At 42.9% G+C, this 19,606-nt stretch overlaps 1 protein-coding gene across 1 annotated transcript in view; it reads left to right on the plus strand.

Moving 5' to 3' along the window:
* LOC126160018 (sodium/hydrogen exchanger 9B2-like) overlaps positions 1 to 14,448 on the plus strand; it is a 193,157-nt gene extending 178,709 nt beyond the window's left edge. Inside the window, exon 13 of the mRNA XM_049916828.1 lies at positions 13,931 to 14,448. Within this exon, the coding sequence (XP_049772785.1) occupies positions 13,931 to 14,245 (315 nt within the window). The 3' untranslated portion in view covers positions 14,246 to 14,448. The remainder of the gene's footprint in view (positions 1 to 13,930) is intronic.
* Positions 14,449 to 19,606: the final 5,158 nt, after the last annotated feature.

Here is a 19,606-nt window from a genome sequence, read left to right on the forward strand (position 1 = left end):
ATGCTTCTGCGGCCTGTCAGATTGGTCTTCCGTTAGTCTGACACTTTATTCGATCGTGTGTTATTTGGACTCCCCGAAAGCCAGTGGGCTTCCCGAAAGCCAGTGGGCTCCCCGAAAGCCAGATGTATTCAGTTTTGAAAAGGAAGATTCCCAGACAACCTATAATTGACCACACAAAACAAATGTCACCCATTATACGCTTCTTGGAGCACACTCAATAGCCTGAGAACTGGGTTTTCTAGATGAAGGAGAAACATGGTGAAACGGTGTTAACGTTGAGGACAACAAATGCGCAACTGTGGACAAATCTAGACGAAGCCAAGATAAACCAGCGGAATAAGAAAACTAAGATTTAAAGCAATCAGAATTCGAAAAATTAGTATGTGGTTAAAGTCCTCGTTTAATAGAGTTAAAGGTCTCTCTATCTTGCTGCAGAGTATTTTATTTTCTCCAGAAGCGTTTCGTCTTTTACGGTAAGGCATCTTCAGTACATTTAATTTGGAATGATACAGTTTTGTTTTTATATATGATATTTGTAAATTAGAAAACAGTTCTCGTGGTAATTTTTACATAAATGAGTTGCTACTTACAGTTATTCATTTTTCTGGATGAAGTCTGTGTTTTCTCTCATCCGGTCGCAGGTTAGAGATCGCTCTGTCACATCATTCACGAAACACGGACACATTTTAATGTTACGATCTTTTTGTTCCGTAGTTTCTATATTTTGAATACTGATTATTGTGGAACACTATTACCAGAAGCTCTCATGCGAACCTTGCTTCTGTAAAGTTTGGAAAGTAGGCGACGAGATAGTGGCAGAAATAAAGCTGTGAGGACGAGGCGTGAGTCATGCTTGGGCAGCTCAGATGGTAGAGCAGTTGCCCGCGAAAGGCAAATGCCCCAAGTTCGAGTCTCGGTCCGGCACACAGTTTTTATCTGCCAGGAAGTTTCATATCAGCGCACACTCAGCTGCAGAGTGAAAATCTCATTTTGGTCGTAACTGTTTGTTCACTTTATTTCTCTCGTCTTATCTGATTTGCTTACGTTAGTGTTTCCAACCTAACAAATTATGTGATAAAACGAAAGACAGTTGATTTCTGTTCTCATTCTACCAATCTGTCTATCTACAGTACCTATCTATCTATCAAAGAGAACGAAATCAGAAATGAACAGTCGTTAGGTTTCAATACTTGCTTCGTTAGGCTGGCAACACTTACGTAAGCCAGTCTCCACATACTCCACAATCCACCGTACAGTGCGTCACAGAGGGTACCCTGAACCACTACTAGCCGTTTCCTTTCCTATTCGAGTCGCAGACAGAGCGAGGAAAAAACGACTATCTATATGCCTCCGTATCAGCCCTAATTTCTAGTATCTTATCTTCGTGGCCCTCACGCGCATTGTATGTTGGCGGCAGTAGGATCGTTCTGCAGTCAGCTTCAAATACCTGTTCTCTATAAATTTTCTCAAAAGTTTTGCTCGAAAAGAACGTCGCATTTTCTCCAAAGATTCGCATCTTAGTTCCCAAAGCATCTCCGTAACACTTGCATGTTGTTCGCACCTACCGGTAACAAATCTAGCCGCCCGCCTCTCAAACGTTTGGGTGTCTTCTTTTATCCCGACTTGGTGCGGATCCCAAACAGAACAGATTGCACTAGCGTCCTACATGTGGTGCCCTTTACAATGAACCACACTTGCCTAAAATACTTCCAATAAACCGAGGACGACCAATCGCCTTCCCTACCATAATCCCACACATACTTGTTCCATCTCATTCGCAATGCTAAGCCCACATATTTAAAAGACGTGACTGTGTCAAGCAATACACTACTAATGCTGTATCCGAACATTACGGGTTAGTTCTTCCTGTTTATCCGCATTAACTTACATTTTTCCACATTTACAGCTAGCTGCCATTCATCACACCAAATGGAAATTTTGTCTAAATCGTTTTGTATTTTCTTACTGTCACTCAACTTTGGCACCTTATTGTACACCACGGCATCAGCATCAAATAACCGCAGATTCCTGCCCATACTGTCCGTCAGATCATTTATGTACGTAGAGAAAAGCAACGGTTTTATCACACTTCCATGGGGCACTACAGACGATTTCTGGATTTCCGGAAGGCTTTTAACACGGTACCACACAAGCGGCTCGTAGTGAAATTGCGTGCTTATGGAATATTGTCTCAATTATGTGACTGATTTGTGATTTCCTGTCACAGAGGTCACAGTTCGTAGTAACTGACGGAAAGTCATCCAGTAAAACAGAAGTGATTTCTGCCGTTCCCCAAGGTAGTGTTATAGGCCCTTTTCTGTTCCTTATCTATATAAACGATTTAGGAGACAATCTGAGCAGCCGTCTTCAGTTGTTTGCAGATGAAGCTGTCGTTTATCGACTAATAAAGTCATCAGAAGATCAAAACAAACTGAAAAACGATTTATAAGAAATATCGGAATGGTGCGAAAATTGGCAGTTGACCCTAAATAACGAAAAGGGTGAGGTCATCCACATGAGTGCTAAAAGGAACTCGTTAAACTTCGGTTACACGATAAATCAGTCAAATCTAAAGGCCTTAAATTCAAATAAATACCTAAGTATTACAATTACGAACAACTTAAAGTGGAAGGAACACACAGGAAATGTTGTGGGGAAGGCTAACCAAAGACTGCGTTTTATTCGTAGAGCACTTGGAAAAAACAGACCTACTAAGGAGACTGCCTACACTACACTTGTCCGTCCTCTTTTAGCGTACTGCTGCGCGGTGTGGGATCCTTACCAGATAGGACTGACGGAGTACATCGAAAAAGTTCAAAGAAAGGCTCCACGTTTTGTATTATCGCGAAATATGGGAGAGAGTGTCACAGAAATGATATTGGGCTGGACATCAGTAAAAGAAAGGCGTTTTTCGTTACAACGGAATCTTATCACGCAATTACAATCACCAACTTTCTCCTCCGACTGCAAAAATATTTTTTTGACACCGACCTACATAGGGAGGGACGATCATCACGATAAAATAAGGGAAATCAGAGCTTGTACGGAAAGATGTAGTTGTTCATTCTTTCCGCGCGCTGTACGAGATTGGAATAATAGATAATTGTGAAGGTGGTTCGATAAACCCTCTGCCAGGCACTTAAATGTGATTTGCAGGGTATCCATGTAGATGTAGATGCCCTTGTCTGTGATGAACACTCGCCATAGAGGATAACGTACTGGGTTCTGTTGGCTAAGAAGTCCTCAAGCCACTCCCATTTCTGGGAACCTATTCCGTGTGCTCGTACCTTCGTTAGCAGTCTGCAGTGGGATGCCGTGTCAAACTCTCTTCGGAAATCTAGAAATATGGAATCTGATTGTTGTCCTTCATCCGTAGTTCAGAGTATATTACTTGAGAAAAGGACTAACTGAATTTCACACGAGCGACGCTCTCTATAACCACTCTGATTCGTGGACATTAGCTTTTCGGCCTCTAGGGAATTAACTACACTCGAACTCAAAATATATTCTACAGTTCTGCAGCAAACCGATGTTGCAGATATTGGGTCCGTTCTTTACCCGTCTTATATAGAGGAGCCACCTTCGCTTTTTACCAGTGAGTTGGGACTTTGCCCTGGGCGACGAGAGATTCACGGTAAACGCAAGCTAAGTAAGGGGCCAATGCCGTAGAGTACTTGTTGTAAAACCGAATTGAGATTCCATCCAGGCCTAACGACTTATTTGTTTCCTACTCTTTCAGTTGTTTCTCTACGCCATGGGTACTTATTACTATCATCCGTACGAGCCAAACGACTGTACAAGGAGAGAGAAATCAAGTAAACACGCAGATATTAATAAAAATCACAGTCCTCGTTAGGAAATCACCTGATAGTGCCAGATTAGTAGTAGTGTTCCACAACAATTAGCATCCAAAATATGGAAACTATGGTATAAAAAGATCGTAACGTGGAAATGTGTCCATGTTTCCTTTAAGTGAAGTGACAGTGCGGCTTCTAACCTGTGACCGGATGAGAGGAAACGTAGATTTCATCCAGAAAAACGAATAGCTGCAAGTAGTAACTCATTTATGTGAAAATTAGCATGTAAATCGTTAATTCACAAATATCTCACATAAACACAAAACTGTGTCATTCCAGAATAAGTCTAATGAAGATACCTTAACGTAAAAGGCGAAAAACAAAATCTGCAGCTGGACAATGGCATTTAAAGCAGTAAAAATAATATTCATATACTTGATGCAGATGATGGCCTCACAAACAAATTGATTAAAGTACTTTTCTGAAAATACGTTGAACGACCAAACGTCAAGGTAAGGCCCTAAATGTGAGGTCAGTCGCCGGCTGCTGAAGCTATGAGGAGAATTTGGCTCCATACAGTTCCGGCAAAAATGGTTTCCTGACGATCCACATTCAAATCGGCTGCGATCTGGCTGACAGTGGAACGACGACCACCCTGCATGGCTCTGCAGAGGCGTCACGGCGTCCATTTACCCGTTTATGAGGTTTACACTTGTGAATACATTGCCTCCACGATACTGGAGATTCATTCTAGACACGGCAGACCATGCGTAATTACCGATATGCTGTGACCCCTGCCTGTTTATAAATTAGTTATGCAAAAGTAACCTTTAATTGTGAAAAAGGTAAATAACTTATAGAATAGTTTGATATAGCGTCGAATGCGGTTTATCTTGAAGTTTTATTTACAAACGTTCAATGTGTCTTATTTTTTGTAGTACTACAGATGTCCCACCTGTAATCGGTTTCCTGACAGTGATCCTACGAAGTAAGTCTTGAAGTATGATGCCACCTGCTTGTGTTATCTGTTGTCGCAGCTCGTCCACGTTTGCCGGAAGCAGAGAAACAAACACTCAACGCCATACATAGAAGTCCATTGGGGTTAAAGCAGATGACCGCGTTGGCCAGGATATTGTTCCATCATGTCCACTCCATGTCGGCACATTCTTATGGAGATATGCACACTGCGAATGGAAGTTGGCGAACTGGTTGAATTGTTGCATTACAGACTACTGGCTGACCCTGAGACGGTGCACCACCACCTAGAGGTGGTGGTGGTCGGTGTCATTTGTCATATACAGTCAGTAGTGGTTTGCGATATTTAGTTCTGAGTTGTCTCTGTAGTGTAGTATTGGATCTGGATTCGCGAAACCGTAAGCAACACAGCAAATACTCTGCACCGTAATACGACTCCATGATGCCTGTTGGAATAACTAATACGCGCATACCACTTAGCTGGAACGTCGGAAAATAACAGTGCCAGGCGGGCATAAAACCTGACGATATACTGCATTCAGCGCTGCATTAGACATTACTATAAGTTATTTTCCCATTTCACAATTAAAGCTTACTTGTGTATAACTAGTGTAGAAAGACCCTGCTACCATATTTCATTACACATGTGTCTAACGGATTGTTCAGGTATTGCTCAGGTCGTGCGTCACACAGGGCATATCTTCAACCCTTCCCGGGACTTCCTGCTACTCAGTCTGTAATGGCAAGTTAACAGTTCGAAGCTTTTGGTAGGTGAGCAGGTGTATCGCCTATAGCCAGCAACCTTTTCGAGATAAGATCTTTCGCTCTTTATCAAAATTTGAGCTATTATTATTCCACACTGTTTTCTTGCACATAACAATCGACATGTAATATTGTGTTACTTATTAAGCTCATTGCGAAAATGTAGCTACGATCAGACTTACTTTCTTAGTCTAGAGAAGTAATATCTTGTCATTTAAGGCATTGTGGAGGAAGTTGAACGAGACAGTAGAAACCTAATCGGATACACTCCGTTTCGTAAGATCAGTTCCTGAATTCCAATGGTTTGCCATGATATTTTTACATTAAAATTCGCGAATAATTCCTCGAGAAAGAAATGACATCTAATATTCAATTTCCATGAGTTAAATTAAATTGAAATACGCGTCTTGGTAACGAAACTGGAGTTACTACAGGAGTTTAGGAATTTCCTTGGTCACATTTACAAGTAAAATAATGCAGCTCGATCAGCAAAAACCGAATTAAAATTCTTTGACAATACAGAGACGTGTCTGTTCTAACTCTCACAAGGTCATTAATTTGTGAAATCTTGCATTTTTGTACAATTGTCGTTTAAAGGTTATCGGATATAAAGGCTACTGAAACAGTATGGTGTATTAGGTAATTATGACCAGCAAATTCATAAGCGTCATAAGTGGGGTACTATTTAGTAGAAAGCTAAACATCTGTTGGAATAATGTATGATAACACAGTCAGTACTTATAGAGTAATACTTCCCAAAATTACATAACCCAGAACCTTCCGTCAACTTGTACTATTCGCTGTGATTAAACCACGTCATTAAAACTGCACATTTGTTCTTCGATGATGAGTAGATTCCCACGCTGGTCTGTCTCGTGCAAGCATCTTCATCTTTGAAAAAGTATTGTAGCCGATATCCATTTGAACCTTCTTACTGTAGTGAAGTCTTGGTTTCGCTATAAAATTTTTACTCCCCTCCCCCACATTTCTTTCATTACCAAACTGATGATACCCTGATGCCTCGGCATGTTTCTTATCAACCGATCTCTTGTTTTAGTCCAATTGTGCCTCAATTTTTCTCCAACTCAGTTCAGTACAGTACTTACTCGATCTACCTGTCTAATCTACGGTATTCTTCTGTAGCACCACATTTCAAAGGCTTCTGAACTGTTTATCGTCTTGGTTTTACTTCCGTAGGAAAGTACAATCCTTCAGAAAACTTTTAGACACTTGATTTTATATTCCACATTAACAAACTTCCATTTTTCAGAAAGGCTTTTCTTGATTTTACTTGTCTGCATACTATAACCTTTCTAGTCCGTCATTGTCAGTTATTTTACTATCCAAACAGGATAACTCATCGTCTATTTTTAATGAGTTATTTCCCATTCTGCTCCATCAGCATCACCATATTTAATTAATTCGACAACATCCCGTTATCCTTTTTTGCTTCTCTTGATGTTCATTTTCAAGAACTACCCATTCCGTTCAACTGATCTTCCAAGTCAGTTGCCATCTCAGAAAGTATCACAATGTCATCGGCAAACCTCAAAGCTTTTAACTCCTCACCCCAAACTGTAATTCGTTTTCCAAATTTTTTCTTTGTTTCCTTTACTACTGACTCACTGTATAGATTAAATAATACTGGTGATACCCTAGAGTCCCTTCTTACTCCTTTTTCAAGTGGTTACTGCTTCGCTTCATGTCCTTTGTCTCCCGTAACTGTAGGCTGGCTTCTGTAAAAGTTGCAGATACGCTTTGACTCCATGTGTTTCATTGCTGGTACGAGTATTTCAACGAGTCTGTTCCATTCAACATCGTCAAAATCTTTTTCTGAGTGTACAGATGCTATAAATGTAGGTTTGCCTTTCTTCAGCCTGTCTTATAAGATAAATCGTGGAATCAGTATTGCCTCGTGTGTTTCTGCAATCCCCAAACTGCAGAGTGTTCTTCTCTGACGTCAGTGCCTACCAGTTTTTCAATTCTTTTGTAAGTAAAGTGACGGAAGAAATCGCAGCACCAAAAAATAATTAATGTAGAGTACTGAAATTTCGGCAATACACTTGTCTAGGTGACATATTTAAGTGATTAACATTGCAAGATCACAGAGTAAGAGTGAGATAAGCCATTGCAAATGTGAAATGCTCTTACATTAACAACCAGTTTAACCACCAGAATGTCGAATGCAAGCATGCAAATGAGTATGCATTGTGTTGTACAGCTACCGGATATCAGTTTGTGGGATGGAGTTACATTCCTTTGCACTTGGTCCGTCAATACGGGGGCGGTTAATGCTGTTTGTGGGTAATACTGCAGTTGTCGTCCGATGGTGTCCCATATGTGCTGGATTGGAGACAGATGATGCTGATCGAGCACGGCAAAGCAACATGTCGACATTCTGTAGAGCACGCTGGGTTACAAAAGCGATATATGGGAGTGCGTCATACTGTTGGAAAACATTCCCAGGAACGCTGTTAATGAATGGCAGCACGATACGTCGAATCACCAGACTGACGTACAAATTTACAGTCAGGTTCTGTGGAGTAATCACGAGAGTGTTCCTGCTGTTACGCAATCACACCCCAGACTACATATCCTGGTGTAGATCCAGTGCGTCTAGCACAGAGACAGGTTGGTTGCAAGCCTTCAACAGGCTTCCCTCTAACTAACAAACGGCCATCGCAGGCACCGAGGCAGAACCAGCTTTCATAATAAAACACAGCAACCTCCACCCTGCCCTCCAATGATCTCTCGCCTGACACTACTGCAGTCGAAAATGGTGGTGGTTTGAGGTCAGTTGAATGTACGTCACAGGGCTCCGGCTCGGAGCTGTCCTTGGAATAATCGATTTGTAACAGTTCATTATGTCACTATGTGCCAACTGCTACTTAGACTGCTGCTGTAGATGCACTGCGATGCTCCATAGCCATATGCGGAACGCTATGGTCTCTCACCAGTTACACTGCCAGAAGCAGAGTTCGTTTTGTTTGCAGATGACACAAGTATTGCAATAAATATTATGTCGAGTGTAGTTCTAGAAAGATCTGTTAATGATATTTTCATGGATATTAATAAATGGTTTAAAGCCAACTCACTGACATTAAACTTCGAAAAGACTCACTATATGCAATTCAGAACCTGTAAGAGGTTTCCACCCAGCATATGCATAAAGTATTAAGAAGAGCAGATAGAAGAGGTTGACAATCTTAAATTCCTGGGATTACATCTTGATAATAAATTCAGTTGGGAGGCGCACGCCCCAGAACTGCAGAAACGCCTTAACAAATCTGTATTTGCAATTCGAGTGTCAGCAGACATACGCGACATAAAAATGAAAAAGCTTGCATACTTTGCCTACTTTCATTCCATTTTGGGGTAACTCTTCAAGTCAAATGGTATAATATTTTGGGGTAACTCTTCAAGTCAAACAAAAGTTTTCCGAGTCCAAAAGCGTGTAATATGTATTATTTGTGGAGTAAATTCACGGACGTCCTGCAGAAACCTCTTCAAAGAATTGGGTATACTAACTACTGCCTCTCAATATATTTACTCCTTAATGAAATTTGTCCTAAATAATATATCTCTTTTTCCAACAAACAGCTCAGTTCATACATACAATACCAGGAACAAAAATGATCTTCACAAGGACTTAAAAGCACTTACTTTAGTTAAAAAAGGGGTCCACTACTCAGGAACACTCATTTTCAATCATTTGCCAGCAAACATAAAAAATTTATTTGCAAATAAAGATCAGTTTAAAAGGAGCCTGGCGACTGACGACCTCTGAAGTTAAGTCGCATAGTGCTCAGAGCCATTTGAACCATTTTGAACCAAAAAGAGCCTGAAAGACTTACTAGTGGCCAACTCCTTCTACTCCATTGACGAATTTTTTAATAGAAACAAATGGTGTATTGTATATATTCATACTATTGGTATTGTTATTTCAGCTTTAAAAAAAAATCGACATGTTGCACATCCACGAGGATCTCCTCAGCACGGATCTATGGAAAGAAAAACTAATCTAATCTAATCTAATCTATGGTCGCCCATCTCAGTAGTGCCACGTGGCCGTCCGGTGGACTGTCTTTTTGTGATCGTACTTTCTCGTGACCACCGCTTCCAGCAGACATGTTCATGTACAGTGGTTACGTTCCTGCCGAATCTTTCCGCAGTATCGCAGAAGGAACATCCAGCGTCTCGTAGCCCTATTACACGACCTCATTCAAGCTCAGTGAGGTGTTGACAATGGCGTCTTTGTCGCTTTAAAGGCATTGTTGAGTAACCACGTCCAGTCTCAGAGGTAACCAACGCTCATGAGCGTTACAGCGTGTATTTAAAACAAACCTGATTTGCATCCTCATAGTGCCGCTACTAGCTCCACTTATGCGACTGGCGCGAAATTTGAACAGACATCATCATTCGGATGTAGAAACACCCCTACCAACTTCCGTTTACGTCGTACAGCTCCTTCTTGGTTTTCCGATTTTTTTTCATTACTTTAATTCTTGTCGATATGTAACAGCCTTGGCTTATTATATTGATGGATCTGTTACATACAGTACTGTCAGCATCTGATTTCTTTGCAAGGAAGAAAGATTACGGTTTAGTGTCCTGTCTACATTGAAGGCATTAGAGATGGACCACAAGCTCGAAACATTTCAAGGCTGGGGAAGCAAATCGATCATGCCCTTTCAAAGGAACCATTCCGGCATTTGCCTCGAATGATTTAGGGAAATTTGGATGTTTGGACGCGGATTGAAGCCGTCATCCTCTTGAATGGAAGTCCATTATGCTAAACACTGCGCCGGCCGCTGTGACCGAGCGGTTCTAGGCGCTTCAGTCCGGAACCACGCTGCTCCTACGGTCGCAGGTTCGAATCCTGCCTCGGGCATGGATGTGTGTGATGTCCTTAGGTTAGTTAGGTTTAAGTAGTTCTAGGTCTAGAGGACTGATGACCTCAGATGTTAAGTCCCATAGTGCTCAGAGTCATTTGAACATTTTTGCTAACCACTGCACCACCTCGGATTGTGAAAATCACTGAAAATAACACTTTCTAAAAACGCTGGGATCTGCAAGGGGGTGGGAAAACATGAAGCACTCAGATTAAGAGGAAACTGCTGGGTTTAAAAGAGGTTAGCATCAATTGTTGTTTAAATTTCATATTGGAGCGCATGATTGGCTCAGCGAAATTATTTTTTGTAGCGGGGATGGGAACTTGCGAGTGTCTACGTGCAGTCATTATCATTGGCTAAATCGTGAAACCAACTTCACAGTCTGAGAGAATTTATGCTTTCTGCCCCACCCTAAGCAAGAAATGTGTATTACTGGTTAATCATAGCAGACTCTTAAGAGGAGGGAGATTCCTTGTATTTTTATGAGTTTTTTCACTGGGTGGAACTCAGAAGGTCTACAGAGGTTGGCTAGTAAGAATCCAGTGTTGGCAAAACCAGCAAGATTTTGGTAGGTGTGGATAAGGGGACTTCGTTCTAGAGCTCCAGAGAGGGAGGATTTCGCCTTCATCTCCACTTCCAGCAGAGAACACTTTGGATGATGGTCGTTTTGAGGTCACAAATAGTGGGGCCAAACTTGTAATTTTCACCTATCACTGCAACCATTCTCTACATTTGGGTTTTAGAATAACGGCAAGCACGTGCAGCATTTATCCTTGACGTGGCGATGTGGACGTGAGGTCATTTGTTACGAGCTAGAGTTTTGCTCTTCTGAATAAATTCGTGAATTTAGCTAGTGAACTCAGCATGAGCTTAGGCAAAGGAACTGGTGCTTATATGTACTTTTCAGGACCTTTCCTTTTATATGTTAGCTAATTCTGAGTCATTAGCAATTTATGTGGATAAAACTAACTGTAAATCGTCATTATCATTTCCTTTGCAATTCCGCGCACCTGTGGCGAGGTATTGTCCTGTACCTTCAATAGTCCATTTGAACCATTGTGATCTTAATAAGTTCTTATGTTATCTATTCAATGTTCGGAGCTAAGTCCATGCATTTTAGCAATAAACAGGACTTTACTGTGAGCTTTAGTATCATTCCATAGTCAGATGAATCTCTTTCTCACTATATCTATGAGAGCTGTGTTATCTATACTTCACTGTTTAATTTGGCGACACTTGTTCAAATACAAATGTTCAATAGCATCTGTTGTACAACTTTGTCTTAACACTCCAAATGATCTTATGGGAATTGTTCTGTTTACTGCATAGCTCACTGGGTTCACATCTCAATAGCGTCACAGGGATGTATGCAGAGTGAAGCAACGAATGAAAATTTGTACAAAGGCCGGGATTCGAACGCAGGTATGCTGCGTGGTAGGCAGATGTGTTGGCCAATACGCCACCGTGGCCAATGGCTTTGCAGAACTGCACAGACTACCCTAGCACGCCTCCCCCTTCTTTCCAAATTCCCATCCGCGCTTCAGGCCACTTTCTGTTCCCCCTACACTCAAACAGCATTGCAGAGACTCTCCAGCTGTATTTGAATCGAATGAAATGGGGGATTGTGCCTGAAACCCGGATCAGGACAGCGTAGTGATGCACAATTGCCTAGTGAGCAGGAGACCTGGGTTCGTATCCCAGCCTTGGTACAAATTAATATCCGTCACCTCAGTCTGCAACACTACTGGCCATTGAAATTGCTACACCAAGAAGAAATACAGATGATTAACGGGTATTCATTGGACAAATATATTATACTAGAACTGACGTGTGATTACATTTACACGCAATTTGGGTGCATAGATCCTGAGAAATCAGTACCCAGAACAACCACCTCTGGCCGTAATAACGGCCTTGATGCGCCTGAACATTGAGTCAAACAGAGCTTGGGTGGCGTGTACAGGTACAGCTGCCCATGCAGCTACAACACGATACCACAGTTCATCAAGAGAGTGACTGGCGTATTGTGACGAGCCAGTTGCTCGGCCACCATTCACCAGACGTTTTCAATTGGTGAGAGATATGGAGAAGGTGCTGGCCAGGGCAGCAGTCGAACATTTTCTGTATCCAGAAAGGCCCGTAAAGGACCTGCAACATGCGCTCGTGCATTATCATGCTGAAATGTAGGGTTTCGCAGGGATCGAATGAAGGGTAGAGCCACGGGTCGTAACACATCTGAAATGTAACGTCCACTGTTCAAAGTGCCGTGAATGCGAACAGGAGGTGACCGAGACGTGTAACCAATGGCACCCCATCCATCACGCCGGGTGATACGCCAATATGGCGATGACGAATACGCGCTTCCAATGTGCGATCACCGCGATGCAGCCAAACACGGATGCGACCATCATGATGCTGTAAACAGAACATGGATTCATCCGAAAAAATTACGTTTTGCCATTCGTGCACCCAGGTTCGTCGTTGAGTACACCATCGCAGGCGCTCCTTTCTGTGATGCAGCGTCAAGGGTAACCGCAGCCATGGTCTCCGAGCTGATAGTCCATGCTGCTGCAAACGTCGTCGAACTGTTCGTGCAGATGGTTGTTTTCTTACAAACGTCCACATCTGCTGACTCAGGGATCGAGACGTGGCTGCACGATCCGTTACAGCCATGCGGATAACATGCCTGTCACCTCGACTGCTAGTGATACGAGGACTTTGCGATCCAGCATGGTGCTTCGTATTACCGTCCTGAACCCACCGATTCCATATTCTGCTAACAGTCATTGAATCTCGACCAACGTGAGCAGCAATGTCGCGATACGATAAACCGCAATAGCGATAAGCTACAATCCGACCTTTATCAAAGTCGGAAACGTGATGGTACGCATTTCTCCCCCTTACACGAGGCATCACAACAACGTTTCACCAGGCGACGCCGGTCAACTGCTGTTTGTGTATAAGAAATCGGTTGGAAACTTTACTCATGTTAGCAAGTGTAGGTGTCGCCACCTTCGCCAACCTTGTGTGAATGCTCTGAAAACTAATCATTTGCATATCACAGCATCTTCTTTCTGTCGGCTAAATTTCGCGTCTGTAGCACGTCATCTTCGTGGTGTAGCAATTTTAATGGCAAGTAGTGTAGATTTGAAAAGATCTGTGGAACCATTTGGTTCCGTTTGATTAAAGCGTCCCAAGGGTATGCTTGTAGTTCAACTGTAGTCTTACAATACCAAGAGCAATAGCTTTGTCATGTCTGTCCTCTCAAGGAGCTCAGTAAATCTGAGGAAATGACGTCTGCTCCAGGGGCCTTATTTCGACTTAAGTCCTTCAGCGCTCTGTCAAAATTCTTCTCGCAGTATCGTACCGTCCATCTCATTTTCCTCTGCTGTGTCTTGTTTTTCGCCGACTTATTGCTTTCTGTGGGTTTAGGTCGCTGAATTTGTTCCACTTCTAACGATGCCTTCGCAGTGCTGACGGGTAAGTGTGACGGCTTGCCCGCAGGCGGCGCTGTGCCTGCAGCCGCTGGAGAAGGTGCAGGCGTCCGGCGGCTCCGAGGAGGAGCTGCGGTACGCGCAGGTGGTGAAGATGACGTGCGTGCTGGCCATCCTGCTGACGGCGCCCACCGGGGCCGTGCTCATCCTGCTGACGGGCCCGCGGCTGCTGACGCGCCTCTCCAAGTCGCGGCCCGGCAGCTGCCGCCACAGCCACAGCGGCCGGCCCTCCCTCCGGGACATCTCCATCCTGGACGACGACCGCGAGCCGGACCTGGCTCCGTCCAGAGCCGTGCTGGGGCCCCACGAGATAGCCGCTGCCTAGCCGACGCGGCAGCCCAGTCATCTCTACCGTACTTCACAGTGCTTCTGGGGCCAGCCGACGTCCCAACGAATCACATCCAATAACGGCTCGTTTCTTACAAGTGGTTCCAGTATGGTCTGAGTCTTTGGGACCCAACCTGGACGCTTCTCTCACATTTTCAACTCACTTCTGGACTTTATCGTGTTAACTAATGAATCCCACATTACTTGTTACTGCAAGTAGAGCTCTTACTTTAGAGCCCAAAAAATTATATTGTAAACGGAATTAAAATATACAATAGTCTTACTGTCCTTTCAGTCGCATATGTCTTTCTTCCTAGACCTCAAATATTACCGCCGGCCGCTGTGACCGAGCGGTTCTCGACACTTCACTCCGGAACCGCGCTGCTGCTACGGTCGCAGGTTCTAATCCTGCCTCAGGCATGGATTTGTGTGATGTCCTTAGGTTAGTTAGGTTTAAGTAGTTCTAAATCTAGGGGAGCACTGAAAGACCTACGTCGAAACAAGGCCCCGGGAGTAAACAACATTCCATTAGAACTGTTGAGGCAACGGCCTTGCCGCAGTGGATACACCGGTTCCCGTGAGATCACCGAACTTAAGCGCTGTCGGGTGTGGCCGGCACTTGGATGGGTGACCATCCAGGCCGCCATGCGCTTTTGCCATTTTTCGGGTTGCACTCAGCCTCGTGATGCCAATTGTGGAGCTACTCGACCGGATAGTAGTGGCTCCAGGCAAAGAAAACCATCGTCACGACCGGGAGAGCGGTGTGCTGACCACACGCCCCTCCTATCTGCATCCTCTTCTGAGGATGACACGGCGGTCGGATGGTCCTGAAGACGGAGTGCTTAGAACTGCTGACAGCCTTGGGAGAGCCAGGCCTAACAAAACTCTACCATCTGGTGAGCAAGATGTATGAGACAGGCGAAATACCCTCAGACTTCAAGAAGAATATATAATTCCAATCCCAAAGAAAGCAGGTGTTGACAGATGTGAAAATTACCGAACTATCAGATTAATAAGCCATAGCTGCAAAATACTAACACGAATTCTTTACAGACGAATGGAAAAAATGGTAGAGCCGACCTCGGGGAAGATCAGTTTAGATTCCGTAGAAATGTTGGAACACGTGATGCAATGCTGACCCTACGACTTATCTTAGACAATAGATTAGGGAAAGGCAAACCTACGTTTCTAGCATTTGTAGACTTAGAGAAAGCTTTTGACAGTGTTGACTGGAACACTCTCTTTCAAATTCTAAAGGTGGTAGGGGTAAAATACAGAGAGCGGAAGGCTGTTTACAATTTGTACATAAACCAGATGGCAGTTATAAGAGTCGAGGGGCATGAAAGGGAAGCAGTGGTTGGGAAGGTAGTGAGACAGGGTTGTAGCCTATCCCCGATGTTATTCAATCTGTATATTGAGCAAGCAGTAAACGAAACAGAAGAAAAATTGGAGTAGGAATTAAAATCCATGGAGAAGAAATAAAAACTTTGAGGTTTGCCGATAACATTGTCATTCTGTCAATGTCGGTTGGTAGGGCATATTCTGAGGCATCAAGGAATCACTAATTTAGTATTGGAGGGCAGCGTGGAGGGTAAAAATTGTAGAGGGTGACCAAGAGATGAATACACTAAACAGATTCAGAAGGATGTAGGTTGCAGTAGGCACTGGGAGATGAAGAAGCTTGCACAGCGTAGAGTAGCATGGAGAGCTGCATCAAACCAGTCTCTGGACTGAAGACCACAACAGCAACAACAAGTGTAGGGGATTGATGACCTCAGATGTTAAGCCCCATAGTTCTTAGAGCCAATTGAACCATTTGAACCAAATATTACAAAAAATTGTTTTGTTAAATGAATTTAACACGTTGAAATGAATGGATGGATCCAGATGTAATCAAGGAAGCTGCAGAGACATGAAACAGTATATCAGCAAACCCCGCAGAAACTCTGCATCAATGTGAAATAAAAAAATTATATAGACTGGAATTCGAAAAGGATTTTCTACTTTTAACGAGCAGTTCCTTCATTTGCTTACAGCCGCCATTGTTAATATGGGAGACATTGTAACGCGCCCGGGAGTAAAAATGGGGGTGGGGGACCCTAAAACTGGTTGTCGCTTCTGCTATTCTGGACCGTGCGCCCTATCCACTCCACGTACCTGGTAACCCCGCGGCGGTTGTACTGTTCTGCTCTATATCTGGTTTGCCTGATATTATCTATCGAAATACGAAAGCAAGTTAGGGAAGCCACTCAACGTTAAGCACAACACTGTTCTACGTCTGGTATGAACAACTATATTCTGAAACGATTAAAGAAAATCGTAGGTTGCACTGTTTACATTCTAATTCAGAAGTGTTATCCCATTTAATGGATGATTAACTGTCCACAATATCATTCGGACGGGCGTACGCGTAACCGACACGACGCCGGTGATTGTTGATGATGCGGAAGCCGAATGATCGCACGAAAGTTCTTACGATTGTCACGGATACACTGATATTTGGTACCAGTCCTTCTTGACACGAGTAATGATATTTTAACACTGTTCACAAAGTTAAATTTACAGTTCACAGTTCTCAGTTGTACGAGCGTGCGCGTAACCGTCGCGGCGCGGTTGATTGTTGATAATGCGGAACGCGATGATCAAACGCACGTTCTCACTCTCGCTACAAGACACTGACACGTGACTGCACTCTTTTATGGTAATTAATCTCTACTGATTCACATCAGTTCATTCTGGGAGACCGAACACGGCGCAGATGATTGGTACAGTACGGTACGACACGCAACGAGAGGATACGCAAATACGTTAACAGCAGCACTGCTCGTTTCTAAATTACTTCTTGACGCACTTTCCTCTGAATCAATCACTTATTTTATCACTTTACTGTAACAGCACTTGTAGCAACACTTCAACTTCCATGCTAACAAATGCCTCTCACATGCAGAGCCACACACTACACAACATAACAGTTCGCGTCCCGTGCTTTACTCTGCCCGCAAAGATACTCCACAACTAAACCAGCGATACAACAATACGCTTACAACATGAGAGGCAAAATCCAAAGAGCAAACTGATACAGATAAACTGTAGAAATTAAATACTGTCGCTACTTTTTTTTTAAAAATAGTGTTTAGTAGTAAATGTCTAGCATTGCAACATAATATAGACATATTCACACCAAACAGCACACAAAAATATCATTTGTTATCATAGGAATTAGCTTGTCTTTCATTTAGAGGCTAGAGCTGCAGCAGGATCACTACCAGCAGCTGTTGTGTCTCCCTCCCATTACAATTCCGCACTAAGAGCTACCCGGATGTAGAACTTATTTGGTGTCTCTGCCGGCTGTTAGCACTGGCTGTAATACACTTCTCGTAGGACTTGAAACTCTTTTGCAGTCCCTCTGCACTACCTGCCTACTTCTTGTACAGTTTCTTAGGCTCAAAGACAGAAAATACCGAACCACTGAACTTCAGTGTATGTTACTTCGGTTTTCTCTTTTTTCCAAAGAATTGCCGAGTCCAATAGAGGTATTCCTACCAAAGGAGAACAGCCACCTCAATTTTCAGCTTAACCTTAGAGTATAGAGAAGTGTTGACACCTCGTAACGGTCCCGGCGAAGGTTCGAGTCCTCCCTCGGGCATGGGTGTGTGTGTTTGTCCTTAGGATAATTTAGGTTAAGTAGTGTGTAAGCTTAGGGGCTGATGAGCTTAGCAGTTACGCCCCACTAGATTTCCCCCCACCTCGTAACGCCTATAGGTGACGCACAGACTTTCCGGTCAAATCTCTTGTCACAGGCCGTCATTTAAGTAATTATTTTTTTCACACCAGTGCCTTCGTACTTTTGAAATGTTCTTGGCTGACAGTGTTGGAATTCAAGTGTACACTTTTTGCCTTCGTTCATCGCAGTAGCACCGGTTCCGTTTGCACCCGGTGTTATTTTCGCTCCTGGATAAATAATGTTAGTACCACTAAGCACTAATCAAATAGCTCCCTTGTCAACCCTTTCCAACGGAAACAAGAATGGATACTTATGCAGAAGCCTTCATGTTTGTGTTTGTGTTCGCGTGTCGAAAAAACAGCATCTCAGCACAAGTATTAACCAGTGTTTGTACAGGATGTCCCAGGAGGAATGGTCAGCATTCAAAGATACGACAAGAACGATCTATCAAAGCAACACCAAAAAAAGAAAAAAATGTCTAGTAAAAATGGACTCTAAAAGGCATACCTTAAGAGTTATGAGCATTTCTTTATTTTTGGTTCTATGTAACAAATCTCTTCTACTGCATGCTCTTTACTTTCCATGTTTTGAGAGGTGGTAACATGGACCAATACAAGAAAAAAATTGTCTGGTAAACATGGTCTCTAAAGCGAGTACCGTAAGAAATATCAGCACTTGTTTATCTTCAGTACTGTAAAACGAGACTCTTCCAGTGAACAATTTCTCATAGCTCTTACAATATGCATCGTAGCTCCTACGTTTAATAGCCATTTTTTCTTGTTTTAGTCCATATTACCTTCTCCCAAATTATGGATAGAAAAGAGATTGCAGTAGCAGAGATTAATATCACAGTGACAAACATGAATAAGTGTTCATAGCTCTTAAACTCTGCGTTTTGGAGCCCATATTTACTAGACTCTTTTGCTCCTAACGATAGTTCTAATCATATTCCATAACACAGACCACTGTTCCTAAGATAACCTGTATGTTTTCAAGCCTCTCTGGAAGGACTAAATCAATGTAATTCTCCAGATAGGGATACTGGTCGATAATCCTAGTCTGCCTTCTTTTTGCACGTATGGTTTGAGATGTTGTACCCTGTCAAATTATCTTAATGCATAAATTTTTAAAACATATTTTGAAGCTGTAATTCATACACCACACAAACTACCTTTCTGTTGTTTATGGTATACAGGCTGATTCAGCTGCTCGTACCGATATTCTACATCTACATCTACTAGGATACTCTGCAAATCACATTTAAGTGCCTAGCAGAGGGTTCATCTAACCACTTTCACAATTCTCTATTATTCCAATCTTGTATAGCGCGAGGAAAGAATGAACACCTGTATCTTTCCGTACGAGCTCTGATTTCCCTTATTTTATCGTGGTGATCGTTCCGCCCTATGTAGGTTAGTGTCAACAAAATATTTTCGCATTCGGAGGAGAAAGTTGGTGATTGGAATTTCGTGAGAAGATTCCGTCGCAACGAAAAACGCCTTTCTTTTAATGATTTTCAGCCCAAGTCCTGTATCATTTCTGTGACACTCTCTCTCATATTTCGCGATAATACAAAACGTGCTGCCTTTCTCTGAACTTTTTCGGTGTACTCCGTCAGTCCTACCCGGTAAGGGT

Source organism: Schistocerca cancellata, chromosome 2 (genome assembly GCF_023864275.1).
Source record: "Schistocerca cancellata isolate TAMUIC-IGC-003103 chromosome 2, iqSchCanc2.1, whole genome shotgun sequence".
Taxonomy (NCBI): Eukaryota; Metazoa; Arthropoda; class Insecta; order Orthoptera; family Acrididae; genus Schistocerca; species Schistocerca cancellata.